This window comes from Crinia signifera, chromosome 19 (assembly GCF_055691185.1).
Source record: "Crinia signifera chromosome 19, ASM5569118v1, whole genome shotgun sequence".
In the NCBI taxonomy this organism is placed as follows: domain Eukaryota; kingdom Metazoa; phylum Chordata; class Amphibia; order Anura; family Myobatrachidae; genus Crinia; species Crinia signifera.
This window is the reverse complement of record NC_139226.1, coordinates 138,666,753-138,692,742: the sequence shown is the minus strand read 5'-3', so window position 1 is coordinate 138,692,742 and position 25,990 is coordinate 138,666,753. Positions and strand designations below refer to the sequence as shown.

The window sequence follows — 25,990 nt, the reverse complement described above, 5'->3', positions numbered from 1 at the left end:
TGTTGCCCATAGCAACCAATCAGATTATATTATCTTCTAGAAGGCGCTAAATATAGTAGATTCTGATCTGAATGGAAAGCCTCTCTCAGTATATTTACCCCATAGAGCACGACCACAAGGCAGTAATAATACACAACTATGTACAGCACACACAGCATCCCACATGGCTCACACTAGCAGACATGTTATCTCCACCAGTACATAGAGGGGGAACATAAAGCAAGTCCATTCTATGCAGAGGGGTAATTGTGACGACATTATACACTACTGACATGGGGTTATTCAGACCTGATCACACGGCCCCGCGATCAGGAAATCGCCGCCCAGCGACAGTGAAATCCCGCCCTGTGCCAGGCTGCGTAAGGCTTGCACAAACATCGCAGACCTGCGATTAGCTGCCCATGGAATGATTTTCCCACGTGTGCAGTCTGTGCATAGCCCTGGACCTACTCCAAGGGTTCTAGAATAACCTGTGACTGCAGCGCAGGCTGTCGCTGTACACGGAGAATAAATAGGACACTATGCAAACACTGCACAAAGCAAACTGAAGACTTTATTGACACTGGGAAATAGGACTGACAACAGCAGAGCTGGGGAACGGCTGTAATTAGGAGCCTGAGGATACATTACCGCACAGCTGTACAGCAGATTGTACGCAGATCTGAAATCACAATAATCCATTTGACAGTGGAGCTTTTATGATCATCAGATTTTCGCCTTGTTTAAAACTACATTCTGCATTGGATACTGTGACTGGAGGCAGCTCCAAAACAATGTGTGAGAACAAGGGCTGTGACTGCAGAGAGAAATGACGGCTGGGCACACAATGGCAGAAGCACTTGCCACGCACAGAGCCTGTGATTACAGCGATGCTGCAGGCCGCCATGCCATCCCACCATGCCAGGCACCTCTCCCCTCGCGCCCAGCACGTCAGGCGCCTCTCCCCTCTCGCGCCCAGCACGTCAGGCGCCTCTCCCCTCGCGCCCAGCACGTCAGGCGCCTCTCCCCTCGCGCCCAGCACGTCAGGCGCCTCTCCCCTCGCGCCCAGCACGTCAGGCGCCTCTCCCCTCGCGCCCAGCACGTCAGGCGCCTCTCCCCTCGCGCCCAGCACGTCAGGCGCCTCTCCCCTCGCGCCCAGCACGTCAGGCGCCTCTCCCCTCGCGCCCAGCACGTCAGGCGCCTCTCCCCTCGCGCCCAGCACGTCAGGCGCCTCTCCCCTCGCGCCCAGCACGTCAGGCGCCTCTCCCCTCGCGCCCAGCACGTCAGGCGCCTCTCCCATCGCGCCCAGCACGTCAGGCGCCTCTCCCATCGCGCCCAGCACGTCAGGCGCCTCTCCCCTCGCGCCCAGCACGTCAGGCGCCTCTCCCCTCGCGCCCAGCACGTCAGGCGCCTCTCCCCTCGCGCCCAGCACATGTGAAACGGACGCACTGTCATCAGGACGGCCGCCACTCACAGCATGCAGATATACGGAAACACCAATGTGCTGATAGACAAGAGACACAGGTTAAACAGACTCTCATCAGGACTGACACCACTCACAGCATGTAGGATATTTATTATTTATTTACAGTGTCTTATATAGCGCAGCAGATTCCATTGCACTTTACAATTGGAAACAGTGATTAAACAAACTGGGTAGATACAAACCGACATGGAGGTAGGAGGGCCCTGCTCGCAAGTCTATAGATATATGGAAACAGCAATGTGCTCAGACAGAAGACACAGGCGAAATGGACTACTGTCATCAGGACTGGCACCGCTCACAGCATGCAGATATACGGAAACAGCAATGTGCTCATAGACAGAAGACACAGGCGAAATGGACTACTGTCATCAGGACTGACGCCACTCACAGCATGCAAATATATACAGAAACACCAATGTGCTGATAGACAGAAGACACAGGCGAAATGGACTACTGTCATCAGGACTGGAACCACTCACAGCATGCAGATATACGGAAACACCAATGTGCTCAGACAGAAGACACAGGTGACATGGACTACTATCATCAGGACTGGCGCCACTCACAGCATGCAGATATACGGAAACACCAATGTGCTCATAGACAGGAGACACAGGCGAAATGGACAACTGTCATCAGGACTGGCGCCACTCACAGCATGCAGATATACGGAAACAGCAATGTGCTCGTAGACAGAAGACACAGGTGACATGGACTACTGTCATCAGGACTGGCGCCACTCACAGCATGCAGATATACGGAAACACCAATGTGCTCATAGACAGGAGACACAGGCGAAATGGACTACTGTCATCAGGACTGGAACCACTCACAGCATACAGATATATACAGAAACACCAATGTGCTGATAGAAGACACAGGTGAAATGGACTACTGTCATCAGGACTGGAACCACTCACAGCATGCAGATATATACAGAAACACCAATGTGCTGATAGAAGACACAGGTGAAATGGACTACTGTCATCAGGACTGGAACCACTCACAGCATGCAGATATATACAGAAACACCAATGTGCTGATAGAAGACACAGGTGAAATGGACTACTGTCATCAGGACTGGAACCACTCACAGCATGCAAATATATAAGGAAAATCTAATGGGTCATTCCATGATAACAAACATTACAGTTTAACTAAAAAGATCATGTGAAATATATTTTTGAAGCGCGTGTTTGGAATAATCTGTGCAAAGTAAGGATATGCTTTCATTTTCATGCAAAGCTGCTCATGAATATTGGTAACAAACGTTACATAAAAAAAAGGTAATTTTCATGGAATGACCCTAATGTGCTGACAGACAGAAGACACAGGCATAATGGACTCACATCAGTCAGTAGTGCTGGCATCACAGTGCAATACATCCCGGCACACTACCACAGCACTGATTATGAGAGTAGGAAGCCTGGTTGTATGGCTAGTACCCAGTATATTATACATGACTAGTTTCCAGCCTGTCAAAATGACAGCACAGCAAAACCATCATTTCAGCACCAGCAGCTAAATGCTTGAATTCCCACCATAGAGGTGAGGAGCAACATTAGCCTTTTATATATTCTCATAGTATAGCTAGTATTACTAGCAAAGTAACCTGTACTATACAAACTTCAGCCAATCTAGTAGAGCTGGTACGGGAAAGTCCCCGGACTCACATCCCATTGCCCTGATGTAGTCCCCGGACCCTCACTGCCACTCATCTATTTGGGACACTGCAGTGACTGCCATGCCCTATGCGGTGGACACTCTGCTTTTAGAGCGCACTATAATCTCAGTGTATTCATAGTATAAGCTATGCCAGCTAAATAGAATGGAATCTGGCAGCGCCATGTCCAATTTATATAAAAAGCACAGAACACAAATGCCAGGGTGATGATGGGCACCAGATTGTGGCTCCGTCCTCTGTAATACATCCACAGACAGCTGCCGAAGTTATTTGTGCAATTCAGCTACCAACTTATAATACATTGCACATAATACTGTATATGACATGTAGAACACACACGGGCACTAGCCACCTATATATTGTGACACAACATTCAGAAATCTCACAAGGCAGACTGCAGTGAATGGTTCGTCTGTGCACCTGTGGAACGCTGTATCAGGACAGGTGTATGAGACTGTTCCAGTCCACATTGTACAAGCACAGCTGTGGGAACAGTACGGAGCGCCAACATAAACCACACTGCGGTCTGACAACAAGGTGCTGCACTGACATACAATGCCAGGAATAACTCCTTACCGCTACTTAAGACTCATTGTACATATCGTAATGCTCAGCTGAACCCGCTCTAGGTTCCCACAATACACCGATTGGCCTTAAATGCACCGGAGAGACAAAAGGGCACTCCTAAATCCAGACTGCGCCCGGGACGTTAAAGTGCCACCAGCAAACTCTAGTAACAGCAGTAAAGGTTTGGGGGTGCGCATTGGTTTCCGATGTCACAACCAAGCTCCCACGCGGTTTACTAGCGATAACAACTATGTATATGTGTGTACACAAATAATCTATCTGCAGGGGGGGGGGGGGGGGGGCGTTATCTCCAACATCCATCTAGATGAGTCACTATATACACCCCCATCGCTGACCGTCTCCAAGGTGACATTAAACCTCACAATAATGTACAGGTCTTGGGTATAAGAGGAGAAATGCGACTATGGAGGATATGTGGGGGGTGGTCATTTATGTGCCCAGCTAATTCGACTGGTGAATCCGCTCAATGCTGCACTTTAGAGGGGACATTAGGACAAACAGGAGCGTGAATCAATAATACAAAAAGGGGCGAGTTGGGTTCCCGACAATTTAATACTGCAGCACCGGCAACTCACCCCCTTCACCTGCAATGGAATCCCGATGCTAATGCAGTCAATGTGAGTAGTCCAATAACACCATGACAGATCCCACCATTGTGTCAGTGACACCTGTAAGAGGTACAGTAATACCTCAAAGTTCCTACAGTACAACACACACAGGAGGAATGCTGGCCTGATCAATCGCTGTAGTCCCTGTATACTGGGTGCACCACATGATGGGGGTTGTAGTCCCTGTATACTGGGTGCAGTGAGTACATCACTAGTACTACTCTATGTAATGTATGAGTGCTCAGTGTACACCACATGATGGGGGCTGTAGTCACTGTATACTGGGTGCAGTTAGTACATCACTAGTACAATTACATGTGATGTATGAGTGCTCAGTGTACACCACATGATGGGGGCTGTAGTCATTGTATACTGGGTGCAGTTAGTACATCACTAGTACCATTACATGTAATGTATGCGTGCTCAGTGTGCACCACATGATGGGGGCTGTAGTCACTGTATACTGGGTGCAGTTAGTACATCACTAGTACAATTACATGTGATGTATGAGTGCTCAGTGTACACCACATGATGGGGGCTGTAGTCACTGTATACTGGGTGCAGTTAGTACATCACTAGTACAATTACATGTGATGTATGAGTGCTCAGTGTACGCCACATGATGGGGGCTGTAGTCACTGTATACTGGGTGCAGTTAGTACATCACTAGTACCATTACATGTAATGTATGAGTGCTCAGTGTACACCACATGATGGGGGCTGTAGTCACTGTATACTGGGTGCAGTTAGTACATCACTAGTACCATTACATGTAATGTATGAGTGCTCAGTGTGCACCACATGATGGGGGCTGTAGTCACTGTATACTGGGTGCAGTTAGTACATCACTAGTACTATTACATGTAATGTATGAGTGCTCAGTGTACACCACATGATGGGGGCTGTAGTCACTGTATACTGGGTGCAGTTAGTACATCACTAGTACCATTACATGTAATGTATGAGTGCTCAGTGTACACCACATGATGGGGGCTGTAGTCACTGTATACTGGGTGCAGTTAGTACATCACTAGTACCATTACATGTAATGTATGAGTGCTCAGTGTACACCACATGATGGGGGCTGTAGTCACTGTATACTGGGTGCAGTTAGTACATCACTAGTACCATTACATGTAATGTATGAGTGCTCAGTGTACACCACATGATGGGGGCTGTAGTCACTGTATACTGGGTGCAGTTAGTACAGCACTAGTACCATTACATGTAATGTATGAGTGCTCAGTGTACACCACATGATGGGGGCTGTAGTCTCTGTATACTGGGTGCAGTTAGTACATCACTAGTACTATTATATATAATGTATGCGTGCTCAGTGTACGCCACATGATGGGGGCTGTAGTCACTGTATACTGGGTGCAGTTAGTACATCACTAGTACTATAACATGTAATGTATGAGTGCTCAGTGTACACCACATGATGGGGGCTGTAGTCACTGTATACTGGGTGCAGTTAGTACATCACTAGTACCATTACATGTAATGTATGAGTGCTCAGTGTACACCACATGATGGGGGCTGTAGTCACTGTATACTGGGTGCAGTTAGTACATCACTAGTACCATTATATGTAATGTATGAGTGCTCAGTGTGCACCACATGATGGGGGCTGTAGTCACTGTATACTGGGTGCAGTTAGTACATCACTAGTACCATTACATGTAATGTATGAGTGCTCAGTGTACACCACATGATGGGGGCTGTAGTCACTGTATACCGGGTGCAGTTAGTACATCACTAGTACTATTATATGTAATGTATGAGTGCTCAGTGTACACCACATGATGGGGGCTGTAGTCACTGTATACCGGGTGCAGTTAGTACATCACTAGTACTATAACATGTAATGTATGAGTGCTCAGTGTACACCACATGATGGGGGCTGTAGTCACTGTATACCGGGTGCAGTTAGTACATCACTAGTACTATTACATGTAATGTATGAGTGCTCAGTGTGCACCACATGATGGGGGCTGTAGTCACTGTATACTGGGTGCAGTTAGTACATCACTAGTACTATTACATGTAATGTATGAGTGCTCAGTGTACACCACATGATGGGGGCTGTAGTCACTGTATACTGGGTGCAGTTAGTACATCACTAGTACCATTACATGTAATGTATGAGTGCTCAGTGTGCACCACATGATGGGGGCTGTAGTCACTGTATACTGGGTGCAGTTAGTACATCACTAGTACCATTACATGTAATGTATGCGTGCTCAGTGTACGCCACATGATGGGGGCTGTAGTCACTGTATACTGGGTGCAGTTAGTACATCACTAGTACTATTACATGTAATGTATGAGTGCTCAGTGTACGCCACATGATGGGGGCTGTAGTCTCTGTATACTGGGTGCAGTTAGTACATCACTAGTACTATAACATGTAATGTATGAGTGCTCAGTGTACACCACATGATGGGGGCTGTAGTCTCTGTATACTGGGTGCAGTTAGTACATCACTAGTACCATTACATGTAATGTATGCGTGCTCAGTGTGCACCACATGATGGGGGCTGTAGTCACTGTATACTGGGTGCAGTTAGTACATCACTAGTACTATTACATGTAATGTATGAGTGCTCAGTGTACACCACATGATGGGGGCTGTAGTCTCTGTATACTGGGTGCAGTTAGTACATCACTAGTACCATTACATGTAATGTATGAGTGCTCAGTGTGCACCACATGATGGGGGCTGTAGTCACTGTATACTGGGTGCAGTTAGTACATCACTAGTACTATTACATGTAATGTATGAGTGCTCAGTGTACACCACATGATGGGGGCTGTAGTCACTGTATACTGGGTGCAGTTAGTACATCACTAGTACCATTATATGTAATGTATGAGCGCTCAGTGTACACCACATGATGGGGGCTGTAGTCACTGTATACTGGGTGCAGTTAGTACATCCCTAGTACTATTATATATAATGTATGAGTGCTCAGTGTACACCACATGATGGGGGCTGTAGTTCAGACAGTCCCTACAGTGCTTCTCTGCTTCTGTCCAGCAATGTGTCCCTGCAGATTATTTGCAGCCTGGGGCGGTGCTGGGAAAAGAAGTGACTGAATGGAATAGCTCACCCCTTTTAGCTGCATGTCTTTGAAACAAGCCATCAATCTCGGCCAGAGGAATCCAGACAAGCAGATCGCTTACAGCAACACAAAGCTGTGAGCTCAGATCTATACACTGCACAGCAGCTGGGGAGAGAACTGCAACATCCCTGTCCTACCAGCTGTATGGTCCCAGCACATCCTGCAGCATGAGAACACGGGCCTATCATGCAGTACAGCCCCAAACATAACACAGATACACCTGTCCAGGTCACACGCAGCAGGGGACATCCATGTGAGCAGCCTCCTCCAGCATGAGAACACGGGCCTATCATGCAGTACTGCTCTGTGGCATGTACATCAGGAATACAGCCCCAAACATAACACAGATACACCTGTCCAGGTCACACGCAGCAGGGGACATCCATGTAAGCAGCCTCCTCCAGCATGGGACCACGGGCCTATCATGCAGTACTGCTCCGTGGCATGTACATCAGGAATACAGCCCCAAACATAGCACAGATACACCTGTCCAGGTCACACACAGCAGGGGACATCCATGTAAGCAGCCTCCTCCAGCATGGGACCACGGGCCTATCATGCAGTACTGCTCCGTGGCATGTACATCAGGAATACAGCCCCAAACATAACACAGGTACACCTGTCCAGGTCACACGCAGCAGGGGACATCCATGTAAGCAGCCTCCTCCAGCATGGGACCACGGGCCTATCATGCAGTACTGCTCTGTGGCATGTACATCAGGAATACAGCCCCAAACATAGCACAGATACACCTGTCCAGGTCACACGCAGCAGGGGACATCCATGTAAGCAGCCTCCTCCAGCAGGAGAACACGGGCCTATCATGCAGTACTGCTCCGTGGCATGTACATCAGGAATACAGCCCCAAACATGACACAGATACACCTGTCCAGGTCACACGCAGCAGGGGACATCCATGTAAGCAGCCTCCTCCAGCATGGGACCACGGGCCTATCATGCAGTACTGCTCTGTGGCATGTACATCAGGAATACAGCCCCAAACATAGCACAGATACACCTGTCCAGGTCACACGCAGCAGGGGACATCCATGTAAGCAGCCTCCTCCAGCATGGGACCACGGGCCTATCATGCAGTACTGCTCTGTGGCATGTACATCAGGAATACAGCCCCAAACATAACACAGATACACCTGTCCAGGTCACACGCAACAGGGGACATCCATGTAAGCAGCCTCCTCCAGCATGGGACCACGGGCCTATCATGCAGTACTGCTCCGTGGCATGTACATCAGAAATACAGCCCCAAACATAATACAGATACACCTGTCCAGGTCACACGCAGCAGGGGACATCCATGTAAGCAGCCTCCTCCAGTATGAGAACACGGGCCTATCATGCAGTACTGCTCCGTGGCATGTACATCAGGAATACAGCCCCAAACATGACACAGATACACCTGTCCAGGTCACACGCAGCAGGGGACATCCATGTAAGCAGCCTCCTCCAGCATGGGAACACGGGCCTATCATGCAGTACTGCTCCGTGGCATGTACATCAGGAATACAGCCCCAAACATAGCACAGATACACCTGTCCAGGTCACACGCAGCAGGGGACATCCATGTAAGCAGCCTCCTCCAGCATGAGAACACGGGCCTATCATGCAGTACTGCTCCGTGGCATGTACATCAGGAATACAGCCCCAAACATAGCACAGATACACCTTCCAGGACACACGCAGCAGGGGACATCCATGTAAGCAGCCTCCTCCAGCAGGAGAACACGGGCCTATCATGCAGTACTGCTCCGTGGCATGTACATCAGGAATACAGCCCCAAACATAACACAGATACACCTGTCCAGGTCACACGCAGCAGGGGACGTCCACGTAAGCAGCCTCCTCCAGCAGGCACAGTACGGAAAACGCAGCCACTAATGGCTCTAGCACTTTGCTATTATCGTCCGTCAATAATACGCACTCCAGAAATAAAGCCATTTCCAGAGTATTGTCTTACTAGGGCTCAGTATATTTATATACACGTCTTCCTACAGATATAGCAGCACCGGTCCACCACTCTATGGGGGAAGTTTACAAAGATGGGAGTTTTATTTTACATGAGATGTTGCCATGGGCAACCAGATACTATTATCTTCTAGTAGGTGCTTAATAAATAAGAGGTATATTCTGATTGGGTACCCATGGCAACATCCCATGTAAAATAGAACTATTTCCCCCTATGTATCAGCACTACACACAGTGGGGGAAATTTACTAAAGGAAATTTGTCAAAAAATAGGTGTATTTGTATTTAGAAATACACTTATTTTTTACATTTACTATCCTGAAAATACGGCAATTCGTATTCGTATTGATATGCTATCAATACGAATAGCCGTATTTTCGGGATAGTAAATGTCAAAAATAAGTGTATTTCTTAATACAAATACACCTATTTTTTACAAATTTCCTTTAGTAAATTTCCCCCAGTGTATCAGATACATAGATAATGGGAGCAGATCACCTGGTTGTGCAACTATATATCAGCAGTACAAACAGTGTATCAGCACTACACACAGTGTATCAGATACATAGATAATGGGAGCAGATCACCTGTTTGTGTAACTATATATCAGCACTACACACAGTGTATCAGCACTACATACAGTGTATCAGATACATAGATAATGGGAGCAGATCACCTGTTTGTGTAACTATGTATCAGCACTACACACAGTGTATCAGATACATAGATAATGGGAGCAGATCACATGGTTGTGTAACTATGTATCAGCACTACACACAGTGTATCACAGCGTGACGGTGTTATATGGGCACCAGCAGGGTGATGATTACAGGGTGAGGTGACCCCTGGAGCTGGGGGGGGGGGGGGTGTCAGTGTAGGATGGGCACCAGCAGGGTGATGATCACATGGTGAGGGGACCCCTGACATTGGGGGGGGGGGGGGGGGGGGATCAGGGTGTGATGATCACATGGTGAGGGGACCCCTGACATTGGGGGGGATCAGGGTGTGATGGGCACCAGCAGGGTGATGATCACATTGTGAGGGGACCCCTGACATTGGGGGTGATCAGGATGAGATGGGCACCAGCAGGGTGAGATGGGATCAGCAGGGTGAGATGGGCACCAGCAGGGTGAGATGGGATCCAGCAGGGTGAGATGGGATCCAGCAGGGTGAGATGGGCACCAGCAGGGTGAGATGGGCACCAGCAGGGTGATGATCACATGGTGAGGGGACCTCTGACATTGGGGGGGATCAGGGTGAGATGGGCACCAGCAGGGTGAGATGGGCACCGGCAGGGTGATGATCACATGGTGAGGGGACCCCTGACATTGGGGGGATCGGGGTGAGATGGGCACCAGCAGGGTGAGATGGGCACCAGCAGGGTGATGATCACATGGTGAGGGGACCTCTGACATTGGGGGGAATCAGGGTGAGATGGGCACCAGCAGGGTGATGATCACATGGTGAGGGGACCCCTGACATTGGGGGGGATCGTGGTGAGATGGGCACCAGCAGGGTGAGATGGGCACCAGCAGGGTGATGATCACAGTGGTGGGGGGAGGGGGGGTAATACGAGGACCAGGACTCCATTCTCCTTCTCTCCCCTCCCGGTTCTCGCTCAGCACCCCACACAAGTCACACCCAGAGAGCCCCGTGTAGCCCCTCCTCACCTCGGGCGGCCCATGCACCGCACACTAGCCCGGTGACAAGCAGCAGGCAGGCCGGGGAGCACCGCCACATCCCCGGCATCTTCTCCGCCCTCCCTTGGTCCTGGTGATGGGAGGGCTGACAGGCGTCGGTGCCGAGCTCCTCTGTGCGGTGAGCGCGGTGGTCCCGGTACCCGGTGCAGAGATAAGATGGCGGATGCTGCTGTCTCTGTGTCTGCGGGCACCGCGGTTACCGGCCCCGCCCCTCGCCGCATCACTACAGCCAGCACCGTCACCACGCCCAATACTGCCCCGCCCGCGATGATGATTGGCTGACCGACCTGCCGCTGCTTCCCGCCCATTCTGTGTTGCATTCCTCCCACATTCCAGACCCGCCCACTGCCTAAGAGGAAGGATGCTGACCGAGATACCCAATGGCAGTGGTCAGGGATCTCGGTCCTCATTAACCCACACGGTGCATGTTTTCCTGGTAACCCAGCAGGTGCACAGGTGTACTAATTACTCACAGACACATATTATAAGGTCCGCAGGTGGAGCTAATTATTTCACTTGTGATTCTGTGAGGAGACCTGCAAAACATGTACTGCATGGGGTAATGAGGACCGAGATCCCTGACCACTGCCCTATGAGATGGGGAGATGTGGTAGGATACCCTGTGGGAGGGGGAGATGGGGCAGGATACCTTATGGGAGGGGGAGATGGGGCAGGTCATCCTATGGGAGGGGGAGATGGGGCAGGTGATCCTATGAGAGGGGGAGATGGGGCAGGTGATCCTATGAGAGGGGGAGATGGGGCAGGTGATCCTATGGGAGGGGAGATGGGGCAGGTGATCCTATGGGAGGGGGAGATGGGGCAGGTCATCCTATGGGATGGGGAGATGGGGTAATATACACTATGGGAGGGGGGGATGGGGCAGGTCATCCTATGGGAGGGGGAGATGGGGCAGTATACACTATGGGAGGGGAGATGGGGCAGGATACCCTATGGGAGGGGGAGATGGGGCAGGTCATCCTATGGGAGGGGGAGATGGGGCAGGTCATCCTATGGGAGGGGGAGATGGGGCAGGTTATCCTATGGGAGGGGAGATGGGGCAGGTGATCCTATGGGAGGGGGAGATGGGGCAGGTCATCCTATTGGAGGGGGAGATGGGGCAGGTCATCCTATGGGAGGGGGAGATGGGGCAGGATACCTTATGGGAGGGGGAGATGGGGCAGGTGATCCTATGGAAGGGGGAGATGGGGCAGGTGATCCTATGGGAGGGGGAGATGGGGCAGGTCATCCTATGGGAGGGGGAGATGGGGCAGGTCATCCTATGGGAGGGGGAGATGGGGCAGGTCATCCTATGGGAGGGGGAGATGGGGCAGGTCATCCTATGGGAGGGGAGATGGGGCAGGTGATCCTATGTGAGGTGGAGATGGGTCAGGATACCCTATGGGAGGGCGAGATGGGGCAGGTCATCCTATGGGAGGGGGAGATGGGGCAGGTGATCCTATGGGAGGGGGAGATGAGGCAGGGTCATCCTATGGGAGGTGAAGATGGGCAGGTCATCCTATGGGAGGCGGAGATGGGGCAGGTCATCCTATGGGAGGGGGAGATGGGGCAGGTGATCCTATGGGAGGGGGATATGGGGTAGGTCATCCTATGGGAGGGGAGATGGGGCAGGTGATCCTATGGGAGGCGGAGATGGGGCAGGTCATCCTATGGGAGGGGGAGATGGGGCAGGTTATCCTATGGGAGGGGGAGATGGGGCAGGATACCCTATGGGAGGGGGAGATGGGGCAGGATACCCTATGGGAGGGGGAGATGGGGCAGGTCATCCTATGGGAGGGGGAGATGCGGCAGGATATCCTATGGGAGGGGGAGATGGGGCAGGTCATCCTATGGGAGGCGGAGATGGGGCAGGTCATCTTATGGGAGGGGGAGATGGGGCAGGATACACTATGGGAGGGGGAGATGGGGCAGGATACCCTATGGGAGGGGGAGATGGGGCAGGTGATCCTATGGGAGGGGGAGATGGGGCAGGTCATCCTATGGGAGGGGGAGATGGGGCAGGTTATCCTATGGGAGGGGGAGATGGGGCAGGATACCCTATGGGAGGGGGAGATGGGGCAGGATACCCTATGGGAGGGGGAGATGGGGCAGGTCATCCTATGGGAGGGGGAGATGGGGCAGGTCATCCTATGGGAGGGGGAGATGGGGCATGTTATCCTATGGGAGGGGCAGATTGGGCAGGTCATCCTATGGGAGGGGGAGATGGGGCAGGTGATCCTATGGGAGGCGGAGATGGGGCAGGTCATTCTATGGGAGGGGGAGATGGGGCAGGTTATCCTATGGGAGGGGCAGATGGGGCAGGTCATCCTATGGGAGGGGGAGATGGGGCAGGTGATCCTATGGGAGGGGGAGATGGGGTAGGTCATCCTATGGGAGGGGAGATGGGGCAGGTGATCCTATGGGAGGGGGAGATGGGGCAGTATACACTATGGGAGGGGGAGATAGGGCAGGATACCCTATGGGAGGGGGAGATGGGGCAGGTCATCCTATGGGAGGGGGAGATGGAGCAGGTCATCCTATGGGAGGGGGAGATGGGGCAGGTCATCCTACGGGAGGGGGAGATGGGGCAGGTCATCCTATGGGAGGGGGAGATGGGGCATGTTATCCTATGTGAGGGGGAGATGGGGCAGGATACCCTATGGGAGGGGGAGATGGGGCAGGATACCCTATGGGAGGGGGAGATGGGGCAGGTCATCCTATGGGAGGGGGAGATGGGGCAGGATACCTTATGGGAGGGGGAGATGGGGCCGGATACCCTGTGGGAGGGCGAGATGGGGCAGATCATCCTATGGGAGGGGGAGATGGGGCAGATCATCCTATGGGAGGGGGAGATGGGGCAGGTCATCCTATGGGAGGGGGAGATGGGGCAGGTCATCCTATGGGAGGGGGAGATGGGGCAGGTCATCCTATGGGAGGGGGAGATGGGGCAGGTTATCCTATGGGAGGGGGAGATTGGGCAGGTGATCCTATGGGAGGGGAGATGGGGCAGGTGATCCTATGGGAGGGGGAGATGGGGCAGGTCATCCTATGGGAGGGGGAGATGGGGCTGGATACCTTATGGGAGGGGGAGATGGGGCAGGTCATCCTATGGGAGGGGGAGATGGGGCAGGTCATCCTATGGGAGGGGGAGATGGGGCAGGTGATCCTATGGGAGGGGGAGATGGGGCAGGTCATCCTATGGGAGGGGGAGATGGGGCAGGTCATCCTATGGGAGGGGGAGATGGGGCAGGTCATCCTATGGGAGGGGAGATGGGGTAGGTCATCCTATGGGAGGCGGAGATGGGGCAGGGTCATCCTATGGGATGGGGAGATGGGGTCATATACACTATGGGGGGGGGATGGGGCAGGTCATCCTATGGGAGGGGGAGATGGGGCAGGTCATCCTATGGGAGGGGGAGATGGGGCAGGTTATCCTATGGGAGGGGGAGATGGGGCAGGTGATCCTATGGGAGGGGGAGATGGGGCAGGTGATCCTATGGGAGGGGGAGATGGGGCAGGTTATCCTATGGGAGGGGAGATGGGGCAGGTGATCCTATGGGAGGGGGAGATGGGGCAGGTCATCCTATGGGAGGGGGAGATGGGGCAGGATACCTTATGGGAGGGGGAGATGGGGCAGGTCATCCTAAGGGAGGGGGAGATGGGGCAGGTGATCCTATGGGAGGGGGAGATGGGGCAGGTGATCCTATGGGAGGGGGAGATGGGGCAGGTCATCCTATGGGAGGTGGAGATGGGGCAGGTTATCCTATGGGAGGGGAGATGGGGCAGGTCATCCTATGGGAGGGGGAGATGGGGCAGGTCATCCTATGGGAGGGGGAGATGGGGCAGGTGATCCTATGGGAGGGGAGATGGGGCAGGTGATCCTATGGGAGGGGGAGATGGGGCAGGGTCATCCTATGGGATGGGGAGATGGGGTAATATACACTATGGGAGGGGGGGATGGGGCAGGTCATCCTATGGGAGGGGGAGATGGGGCAGTATACACTATGGGAGGGGAGATGGGGCAGGATACCCTATGGGAGGGGGAGATGGGGCAGGTCATCCTATGGGAGGGGGAGATGGGGCAGGTCATCCTATGGGAGGGGGAGATGGGGCAGGTTATCCTATGGGAGGGGAGATGGGGCAGGTGATCCTATGGGAGGGGGAGATGGGGCAGGTCATCCTATTGGAGGGGGAGATGGGGCAGGTCATCCTATGGGAGGGGGAGATGGGGCAGGATACCTTATGGGAGGGGGAGATGGGGCAGGTGATCCTATGGAAGGGGGAGATGGGGCAGGTGATCCTATGGGAGGGGGAGATGGGGCAGGTCATCCTATGGGAGGGGGAGATGGGGCAGGTCATCCTATGGGAGGGGGAGATGGGGCAGGTCATCCTATGGGAGGGGGAGATGGGGCAGGTCATCCTATGGGAGGGGAGATGGGGCAGGTGATCCTATGTGAGGTGGAGATGGGTCAGGATACCCTATGGGAGGGCGAGATGGGGCAGGTCATCCTATGGGAGGGGGAGATGGGGCAGGTGATCCTATGGGAGGGGGAGATGAGGCAGGGTCATCCTATGGGAGGTGAAGATGGGCAGGTCATCCTATGGGAGGCGGAGATGGGGCAGGTCATCCTATGGGAGGGGGAGATGGGGCAGGTCATCCTATGGGAGGGGGAGATGGGGCAGGGTACCCTATGGGAGGGGGAGATGGGGCAGGTCATCCTATGGGAGGGGGAGATGGGGCAGGTGATCCTATGGGAGGGGGATATGGGGTAGGTCATCCTATGGGAGGGGAGATGGGGCAGGTGATCCTATGGGAGGGGGAGATGGGGCAGTATACACTATGGGAGGGGGAGATGGGGCAGGATACCCTATGGGAGGGGGAGATGGGGCAGGTCATCCTATGGGAGGGGGAGATGGGGCAGGTCATCCTATGGGATGGGGAGATGGGGCAGGTCATCCTATGGGAGGGGGAGATGGGGCATGTTATCCTATGGGAGGGGCAGATGGGGCAGGTCATCCTATGGGAGGGGGAGATGGGGCAGGTGATCCTATGGGAGGCGGAGATGGGGCAGGTCATCCTATGGGAGGGGGAGATGGGGCAGGTTATCCTATGGGAGGGGCAGATGGGGCAGGTCATCCTATGGGAGGGGGAGATGGGGCAGGTGATCCTATGGGAGGGGGAGATGGGGTAGGTCATCCTATGGGAGGGGAGATGGGGCAGGTGATCCTATGGGAGGGGGAGATGGGGCAGTATACACTATGGGAGGGGGAGATAGGGCAGGATACCCTATGGGAGGGGGAGATGGGGCAGGTCATCCTATGGGAGGGGGAGATGGAGCAGGTCATCCTATGGGAGGGGGAGATGGGGCAGGTCATCCTATGGGAGGGGGAGATGGGGCAGGTCATCCTACGGGAGGGGGAGATGGGGCAGGTCATCCTATGGGAGGGGGAGATGGGGCAGGTCATCCTATGGGAGGGGGAGATGGGGCAGGTCATCCTATGGGAGGGGAGATGGGGTAGGTCATCCTATGGGAGGCGGAGATGGGGCAGGGTCATCCTATGGGATGGGGAGATGGGGTCATATACACTATGGGAGGGGGGGATGGGGCAGGTCATCCTATGGGAGGGGGAGATGGGGCAGGTCATCCTATGGGAGGGGGAGATGGGGCAGGTTATCCTATGGGAGGGGGAGATGGTGCAGGTGATCCTATGGGAGGGGGAGATGGGGCAGGTGATCCTATGGGAGGGGGAGATGGGGCAGGTTATCCTATGGGAGGGGAGATGGGTCAGGTGATCCTATGGGAGGGGGAGATGGGGTAGGTCATCCTATGGGAGGGGGAGATGGGGCAGGTCATCCTATGGGAGGGGGAGATGGGGCAGGATACCTTATGGGAGGGGGAGATGGGGCAGGTCATCCTAAGGGAGGGGGAGATGGGGCAGGTGATCCTATGGGAGGGGGAGATGGGGCAGGTCATCCTATGGGAGGGGGAGATGGGGCAGGTCATCCTATGGGAGGTGAAGATGGGCAGGTGATCCTATGGGAGGGGGAGATGGGGCAGGTCATCCTATGGGAGGGGGAGATGGGGCAGGTCATCCTATGGGAGGGGAGATGGGGCAGGTGATCCTATGGGAGGGGGAGATGGGGCAGGTCATCCTATGGGAGGGGGAGATGGGGCAGGGTCATCCTATGGGATGGGGAGATGGGGTAATATACACTATGGGAGGGGGGGATGGGGCAGGTCATCCTATGGGAGGGGGAGATGGGGCAGTATACACTATGGGAGGGGAGATGGGGCAGGATACCCTATGGGAGGGGGAGATGGGGCAGGTCATCCTATGGGAGGGGGAGATGGGGCAGGTCATCCTATGGGAGGGGGAGATGGGGCAGGTTATCCTATGGGAGGGGAGATGGGGCAGGTGATCCTATGGGAGGGGGAGATGGGGCAGGTCATCCTATTGGAGGGGGAGATGGGGCAGGTCATCCTATGGGAGGGGGAGATGGGGCAGGATACCTTATGGGAGGGGGAGATGGGGCAGGTGATCCTATGGAAGGGGGAGATGGGGCAGGTGATCCTATGGGAGGGGGAGATGGGGCAGGTCATCCTATGGGAGGGGGAGATGGGGCAGGTCATCCTATGGGAGGGGGAGATGGGGCAGGTCATCCTATGGGAGGGGGAGATGGGGCAGGTCATCCTATGGGAGGGGAGATGGGGCAGGTGATCCTATGTGAGGTGGAGATGGGTCAGGATACCCTATGGGAGGGCGAGATGGGGCAGGTCATCCTATGGGAGGGGGAGATGGGGCAGGTGATCCTATGGGAGGGGGAGATGAGGCAGGGTCATCCTATGGGAGGTGAAGATGGGCAGGTCATCCTATGGGAGGCGGAGATGGGGCAGGTCATCCTATGGGAGGGGGAGATGGGGCAGGTGATCCTATGGGAGGGGGATATGGGGTAGGTCATCCTATGGGAGGGGAGATGGGGCAGGTGATCCTATGGGAGGCGGAGATGGGGCAGGTCATCCTATGGGAGGGGGAGATGGGGCAGGTTATCCTATGGGAGGGGGAGATGGGGCAGGATACCCTATGGGAGGGGGAGATGGGGCAGGATACCCTATGGGAGGGGGAGATGGGGCAGGTCATCCTATGGGAGGGGGAGATGGGGCAGGATATCCTATGGGAGGGGGAGATGGGGCAGGTCATCCTATGGGAGGCGGAGATGGGGCAGGTCATCTTATGGGAGGGGGAGATGGGGCAGGATACACTATGGGAGGGGGAGATGGGGCAGGATACCCTATGGGAGGGGGAGATGGGGCAGGTGATCCTATGGGAGGGGGAGATGGGGCAGGTCATCCTATGGGAGGGGGAGATGGGGCAGGTTATCCTATGGGAGGGGGAGATGGGGCAGGATACCCTATGGGAGGGGGAGATGGGGCAGGATACCCTATGGGAGGGGGAGATGGGGCAGGTCATCCTATGGGAGGGGGAGATGGGGCAGGTCATCCTATGGGAGGGGGAGATGGGGCATGTTATCCTATGGGAGGGGCAGATTGGGCAGGTCATCCTATGGGAGGGGGAGATGGGGCAGGTGATCCTATGGGAGGCGGAGATGGGGCAGGTCATTCTATGGGAGGGGGAGATGGGGCAGGTTATCCTATGGGAGGGGCAGATGGGGCAGGTCATCCTATGGGAGGGGGAGATGGGGCAGGTGATCCTATGGGAGGGGGAGATGGGGTAGGTCATCCTATGGGAGGGGAGATGGGGCAGGTGATCCTATGGGAGGGGGAGATGGGGCAGTATACACTATGGGAGGGGGAGATAGGGCAGGATACCCTATGGGAGGGGGAGATGGGGCAGGTCATCCTATGGGAGGGGGAGATGGAGCAGGTCATCCTATGGGAGGGGGAGATGGGGCAGGTCATCCTACGGGAGGGGGAGATGGGGCAGGTCATCCTATGGGAGGGGGAGATGGGGCATGTTATCCTATGTGAGGGGGAGATGGGGCAGGATACCCTATGGGAGGGGGAGATGGGGCAGGATACCCTATGGGAGGGGGAGATGGGGCAGGTCATCCTATGGGAGGGGGAGATGGGGCAGGATATCCTATGGGAGGGGGAGATGGGGCAGGTCATCCTATGGGAGGCGGAGATGGGGCAGGTCATCTTATGGGAGGGGGAGATGGGGCAGGATACACTATGGGAGGGGGAGATGGGGCAGTATACCCAATGGGAGGGGGAGATGGGGCAGGTGATCCTATGGGAGGGGGAGATGGGGCAGGTCATCCTATGGGAGGGGGAGATGGGGCAGTATACACTATGGGAGGGGGGGATGGGGCAGGATAACCTATGGGAGGGGGAGATGGGGCAGGTGATCCTATGGGAGGGGGAGATGGGGCAGGTCATCCTATGGGAGGGGGAGATGGGGCAGGTCATCCTATGGGAGGGGGGGATGGGGCATGTTATCCTATGTGAGGGGGAGATGGGGCAGGATACCCTATGGGAGGGGGAGATGGGGCAGGATACCCTATGGGAGGGGGAGATGGGGCAGGTCATCCTATGGGAGGGGTAGATCGGGCAGGATACCCTATGGGAGGGGGAGATGGGGCAGGTCATCCTATGGGAGGGGGAGATGGGGCAGGTGATCCTATGGGAGGGGGAGATGGGGCAGGTCATCCTATGGGAGGCGGAGATGGGGCAGGTCATCCTATGGGAGGCGGAGATGGGGCAGGTCATCTTATGGGAGGGGGAGATGGGGCAGGATACCCTATGGGAGGGGGAGATGGGGCAGGGGCACATTTATCAGGATCGCATTGTAAAATGCGATCATATCACCGGGATGTATGACCTGCTGTGCGCAGGGACAGGGCTCCGAAAGGAGCCCGTCCCTGGGATGCCCAGAGCCAAAAGCCGGGGGGTCTGCGCATGCGCAGTTGCGCGCTGACACACACACACACCCCCGCTGACCGCACTGCCGCTCGGGCTACAATGGGCTATCGCCATATCAGAATGGCAATAGCCCAGCGGTGCGATGCCGGGCTGCCCGATGTTGATACATCGGGCAGCGTCGCATCCCCCGTAGAAACCTATAGGGGATGCGGTCGGCGGCGCTGCTGCGTGGATCGCAGCAGGGATCGGAGATTCCTGCTGCGGTCCCCCTTTAATACATTTCAGTGCTACTTAATATTTCCGTTTTCGGGGATTTAGCCGCAATAATGCTTGATAAATGGGCCCCATAAAAATATATCCAAGCAATTGAGAATGCCAATCAGCAGTGTTCAAACTCTAATTAAGAAGTGGAAAATTAGGGATTCTGTGGAAACCAAACCACGATCAGGTAGACCAACAAAAATTTCAGCCACAACTGCCAGGAAAATTGTTCGGGACGCAAAGAAAAATCCACAAATAACTTCAGCTGAAATACAGGACTCTGAAAAAAGTGGTGCGGTTGTTTCAAGATGCACAATAAGGAGGCATTTGAAGAAAAATGGCTGCATGGTCGAGTCGCCAGAAGAACGCCGTTACTACGCAAATGCCACAAAGCATCCCGCTTACAATACTCCAAACAACACAGAAACAAGCCTCAAGACTTCTGGAACAAAGTCATTTGGAGTGATGAGACCAACATTTTACTTTTTGGCCACAACCATAAACATTACATTTGGAGAGGAGTCAACAAGGCCTATGATGAAAGGTACACCATTCCTACTGTGCAACACGGAGGTGGATCGCTGATGTTTTGGGGATGTGTGAGCAGGGCAGGCGACAGGGGGGGTCAAAGGGGACACCTGTACTGGGCCCAAGCTTCTGAGGGGCCCCAAGGTTCTGAGGGGCTCAGGGGCTGTAAGCATGTCTGCAGCAGTGCAGTGCCTAGCAATGGTTTATAAAGGCACCCGCCTGGATTCCTGTAAGGGTACTTGCCTGGAACCCCCCTCCAGTATTAGTGAATATTAATTTTGTTTCTTTATTAACAATAAAAAAAAACATGTTCAATATGCAGTGTACTAAAAGGGGCGGGGTATTGGGCATCTCGAATATATCAGTGTACCGGGCCCCAAGATTTCTGTTGCCAGCCCTGTGTGTGAGCTACAAAGGCACTGGAAACCTGATCAAAATTGATGGCAAGATGAATGCAGCCATGTTCTCAGAAAACACTGGAGGAAACTTTGCACTCATCAGCCCGGAATCTGCGCATGGGACGTACTTGGACGTTCCAACATGACAATGATCCAAAACACAAGGCCAAGTCGACCTGTCATTAGCTACAGCAGAATAAAGTGAAGGTTGTGGAGTGGCCATCTCCGTCTCCTGACCTCAGTATCATTGAGCCACTCTGGGGAGATCTCACACCTGCAGTTCATGCAAGACAGCCCAAGAACTTACAGGAGCTGGAGGCTTTTTGCCAAGAAGAATGGGCAGCTTTACCATCTGAGGAAATAAAGAGCCTCATCCACAACTACCACAAAATACTTCAAGCTGTCATTGATGTTAAAGGGGGCAATACACAGAATTGGGGTATGTAAACTTTTGATCAGGGTCATTTGGGTAGATTCTGTTGTCATTATGATTTAAAAAGAGTAAACACAGTTGTTTGACTATAAATGGCGTCACCCAACCACTGACCATGAGTGACAGAGAAGTGTGTGAGTTATCATTCATATTCTCTGACAAACGGCCAGAAAATCACACATTCTGCTGCTAGGGTATGTAAACTTATGAGCACAACTGTATATATATATATATATATATATATATATATATATATATATATATATATAATCTTCCCCTCTATAGATAGCTGCAGTTATATATAGCAGGCAGTGTAGGCTTCTGAAGACTTGCCGAGGTCCCAGCCACATTACAGCACATTCCATCTGTCTGGGGCAGCTCTACCCCTGGCCTAGTCCAATATTCCTTTCCCCATCTATAAATGACCAGCTGCCTGTCCTCAGTGCCCGTCCTATCACACCGCAGTCTTTCTTGCCCCGCACAATCAGAGCTCGCCGCCGTCTGTGTATAAAAGGTCTGCGCAACAGCCGGTAGGTTAATGGGACATTTACAGCCCAATAAAGAGGATCCTTCCTTAGTAATCTCCTGCCACAGCTTGTGTAACCCTTTCAGTAACGTCACAGACCTGGTGGCAGCTGCCCCACACCACTGTTCAGAGGGCACATGATGTGTGAATCACAGGAGGGCACCCACACTTTATAACACTACATGGTTGTGATGTAAGGGTTTTGCTGTCAGCCATTTGTGGCTCTGCTAACGGATGCTGAGCTCCTCTATCTGCCATAGCTGGGGTGCGCAGGGCCATAGCTGGGGTGCGCAGTACTGTCAATGATCCACAGCCCCTGCTTCTGGCTAGCCAGGTGCCTGCCGGTAGTATCGCTGCGGCAGTGCCACCAGTGTGTCCTTAATGCAGGTGCCTTCAGCCTGTACAGCTGAGAGGAGGATGTTCCCCCATGTGAGTGGATTAGTGACGTCACGGCTTTGAGCACTGAGGGAGGGAGCATGGGGCGTTTATGGCATCAAGCAGCGACAATGCGAATATTGTTGGTGGTTGGCTGAGCCTTTCTTACTTGAAAGCAGCAGTGATGCACATAGGGCCTTATTCAGATCTGATTGCAGTACAAATTTGTTTGGAAAATGGGCAAAACCATGTTCACTGCAGTTGGGGCAGATGTAACATGTGCAGAGAGAGTTAGATTTGGGTGGGGTGTGTTGAAACTGAAATCTAAATTGCAGTGTAAAAATAATTCAGACAGTATTTACCCTGCACAGAAACAAAATAACTCACGGAAATCTAACTCTCTGCATATGTTACATCTGCCCCACCTGCAGTGCACATGGTTTTGCCCATTTTCCAAACAAATTTGTACTGCGATCAGATCTGAATAAAGGCCATAAGGTGATGCACAGGTAGGGTGATGAACAGGTAGGGTGATGCACAGGTAGGGTGTGGCACAGGTAGGGTGATGTACAGGTAGGGTAATGGACAGGTAGGGCTATTCACAGGAAGGGTGATGCACAGGTAGGGTGTGGCACAGGTAGGGTGATGCACAGGCAGGGTGATGCACAGGTAGGGTAATGCACAGGTAGGGCTATTCACAGGTAGGGTGATGCACAGGTAGAGTGATGCACAGGTAGGGTGATGCCCATGTAGGGTGAAGTACAAGTAGGGTGATGCACAGTTAGATTGATGTACAGGTAGGGTGATGTACAAGTAGGGTAATGTACAAGTAGGGTCATGCACAGGTAGGGTGATGTACAGGTAGGGTAATGTACAAGTAGGGTCATGCACAGGTAGGGTGATGTACAGGTAGGGTAATGTACAAGTAGGGTCATGCACAGGTAGGGTGATGTACAGGTAGGGTAATGTACAAGTAGGGTCATGCACAGGTAGGGTGATGTACAGGTAGGTTAATGTACAAGTAGGGTCATGTACAGGTAGGGTGATGTACAGGTGGGGTGATGCACAGGTAGGGTGATGTACAAGTGGGGTGATGCACAGGTAGGGTAATGTACAGGTAGGGTGATGCACAAGTGGGGTGATGCACAGGTAGGGTGATGTACAAGTGGGGTGATGCACAGGTAGGGTAATGTACAGGTAGGGTGATGCACAAGTGGGGTGATGCACAAGTGGGGTGATGTACAAGTGGGGTAATGCACAGGTAGGGTGATGTACAGGTAGGGTGATGTACAGGTAGGGTGATGCACAGGTAGGGTGATGTACAAGTGGGGTGATGCACAGGTAGGGTGATGTACAGGTTGGGTGATGCACAAGTAGGGTGATGTACAAGCAGGGTGCTGTACAAGTAGGGTCATGCACAGGTAGGGTGATGCACAGTTAGGGTGATGTACAGGTAGGGTGATGCACAGGTAGGGTGATGTACAAGTGGGATGATGCACAGGTAGGGTGATGTACAGGTAGGGTGATGCACAAGTAGGGTGATGCACAGGTAGGTTAATGCACAGATAGGGTGATGCACAGGTAGGGTGATGTACAAGTAGGTTGATGCACAGGTAGGGTGATGCACAGGTAGGGTGAGGCACAGTTAGGTATAAGCACAGGTAGGTGAGGCACAGGTAGGGTGATGCACAGGTGGGATGATGTACAGGTAAGCTGATGCACAGATATGCGGATGCACAGGTAGGGTGAGGCACAGGTAGGGCGAGGCACAGGTAGGGTGCGGCACAGGTAGGGTGAAGCACAGGTAGGGTAATGCACATTTAGGGTGATGCACAGGTAAGGTTCTGTACAGATAGGACGAGCCACAGGTAGGGCGATGCGCAGGTAGGGCGATGCACAGGTAGAGTAAAGCACAGGTAGGGTGAGGCTCAGGTAGGGTAAAGCACAGGTAGGGTGAGGCACAGTTAGGGTGAAGCACAGGTAAGGCGCTGCACAGATAGGACGAGCCACAGGTAGGGCGATGCGCAGGTAGGGCGATGCACAGGTAGGGTAAAGCACAGGTAGGGTGAGGCTCAGGTAGGGTGAGGCTCAGGTAGGGTGAGGCACAGTTATGGTGAAGCACAGGTAGGGTGAGGCACAGTTAGGGTGAAGCACAGGTAAGGCGCTGCACAGATAGGACGAGCCACAGGTAGGGCGATGCGCAGGTAGGGCGATGCACAGGTAGGGTAAAGCACAGGTAGGGTGAGGCTCAGGTAGGGTGAGGCTCAGGTAGGGTGAGGCACAGTTATGGTGAAGCACAGGTAGGGTGAGGCACAGTTAGGGTGAAGCACAGGTAAGGCGCTGCACAGATAGGACGAGCCACAGGTAGGGCGATGCGCAGGTAGGGCGATGCACAGGTAGGGTAAAGCACAGGTAGGGTGAGGCTCAGGTAGGGTAAAGCACAGGTAGGGTGAGGCACAGTTATGGTGAAGCACAGGTAAGGCGCTGCACAGGTAGGACGAGCCACAGGTAGGGCGATGTGCAGGTAGGGCGATGCACAGGTAGGGTAAAGCACAGGTAGGGTAATGCACAGGTAGGGTGAGGCACAGTTAGGGTGAAGCAGAGGTAAGGCGCTGCACAGGTAAGACGAGGCACAGGTAGGGCGATGCACAGATAGGATGAGGCACAGTTAGGGCGATATACAGGTAGGGTGATGCACAGATAGGTTGATGCACAGGTAAGGTGCTACTCAGGTAGGGTGAGGTACGGTCAAGGCACTGCACAGTTAGACAAGGTAAGAATGGATGTGGGTGCACTGAAAGTCAAAAATAATGATCCATAAAATATAACTTTTAATAATCTTCAGTAAAATGGTGAAATATTCAAATATACTAAGTAAAGATAATGAACAGAAAATATAAGATTTAAAGGTACTTGTTTAGTTTCACGGCGGCAGCGTCTCAGTCGCAGCAGCGTCTGTGTCCCCACATTACGGGCTCGCCACACTATCTAAAGATCAACTCCATGCCAATGTGGATAGTGGGGGTATGAACTATTCATGGACTTTATTTTACAAAGTTTTACGCGCGCCGACCCCGGAAGTAGCGGGCTGCCATGCTGCCGAAGTGAAACTAAACAAGCACCGATTTTAAAATACACGTGGCTGCTGCTGATCTATGTCCAGTGCCTGCAGGGGTAAGTTGTCCCTGTATGCCTGTAATGTGTGAGAGCTGCTGTATATCTTTCTTATATTGACTCAAATAATCACTTGCTTTATGTCTAGCCCTGCAGTGATACAATGGGCCTTATTCTAGTTCACTCTTTCTGAAAAAATCCTTCTTAGAGGGATAAAACCATGTGTACTGCAGGTGGGGCAGATGTAACATGTGCAGAGAGAATAAGATTTGGGTGAGTTACTTTGTTTCAGTGCAGGGTAAATACTGACTGTTTTATTTTTA

The 25,990-nt window shown here is 53.2% G+C and overlaps 1 protein-coding gene across 4 annotated transcripts in view; it reads right to left on the bottom strand.

Annotated features, from left to right (window-relative positions):
- Positions 1-11,373, bottom strand: part of CLSTN1 (calsyntenin 1) — a 67,166-nt gene extending 55,793 nt beyond the window's left edge. For 3 of the 4 annotated variants that reach the window (XM_083163499.1, XM_083163500.1, XM_083163502.1), the window contains exon 1: positions 11,124-11,372. In XM_083163499.1, the coding sequence (XP_083019625.1) occupies positions 11,124-11,202 (79 nt within the window). In that variant the 5' untranslated portion in view covers positions 11,203-11,372. Of the gene's footprint in view, positions 1-11,123 lie in introns of all 4 variants that reach the window. The other variant, XM_083163501.1, reaches the window with a different exon arrangement.
- Between the last annotated feature and the right edge of the window lie 14,617 nt (positions 11,374-25,990).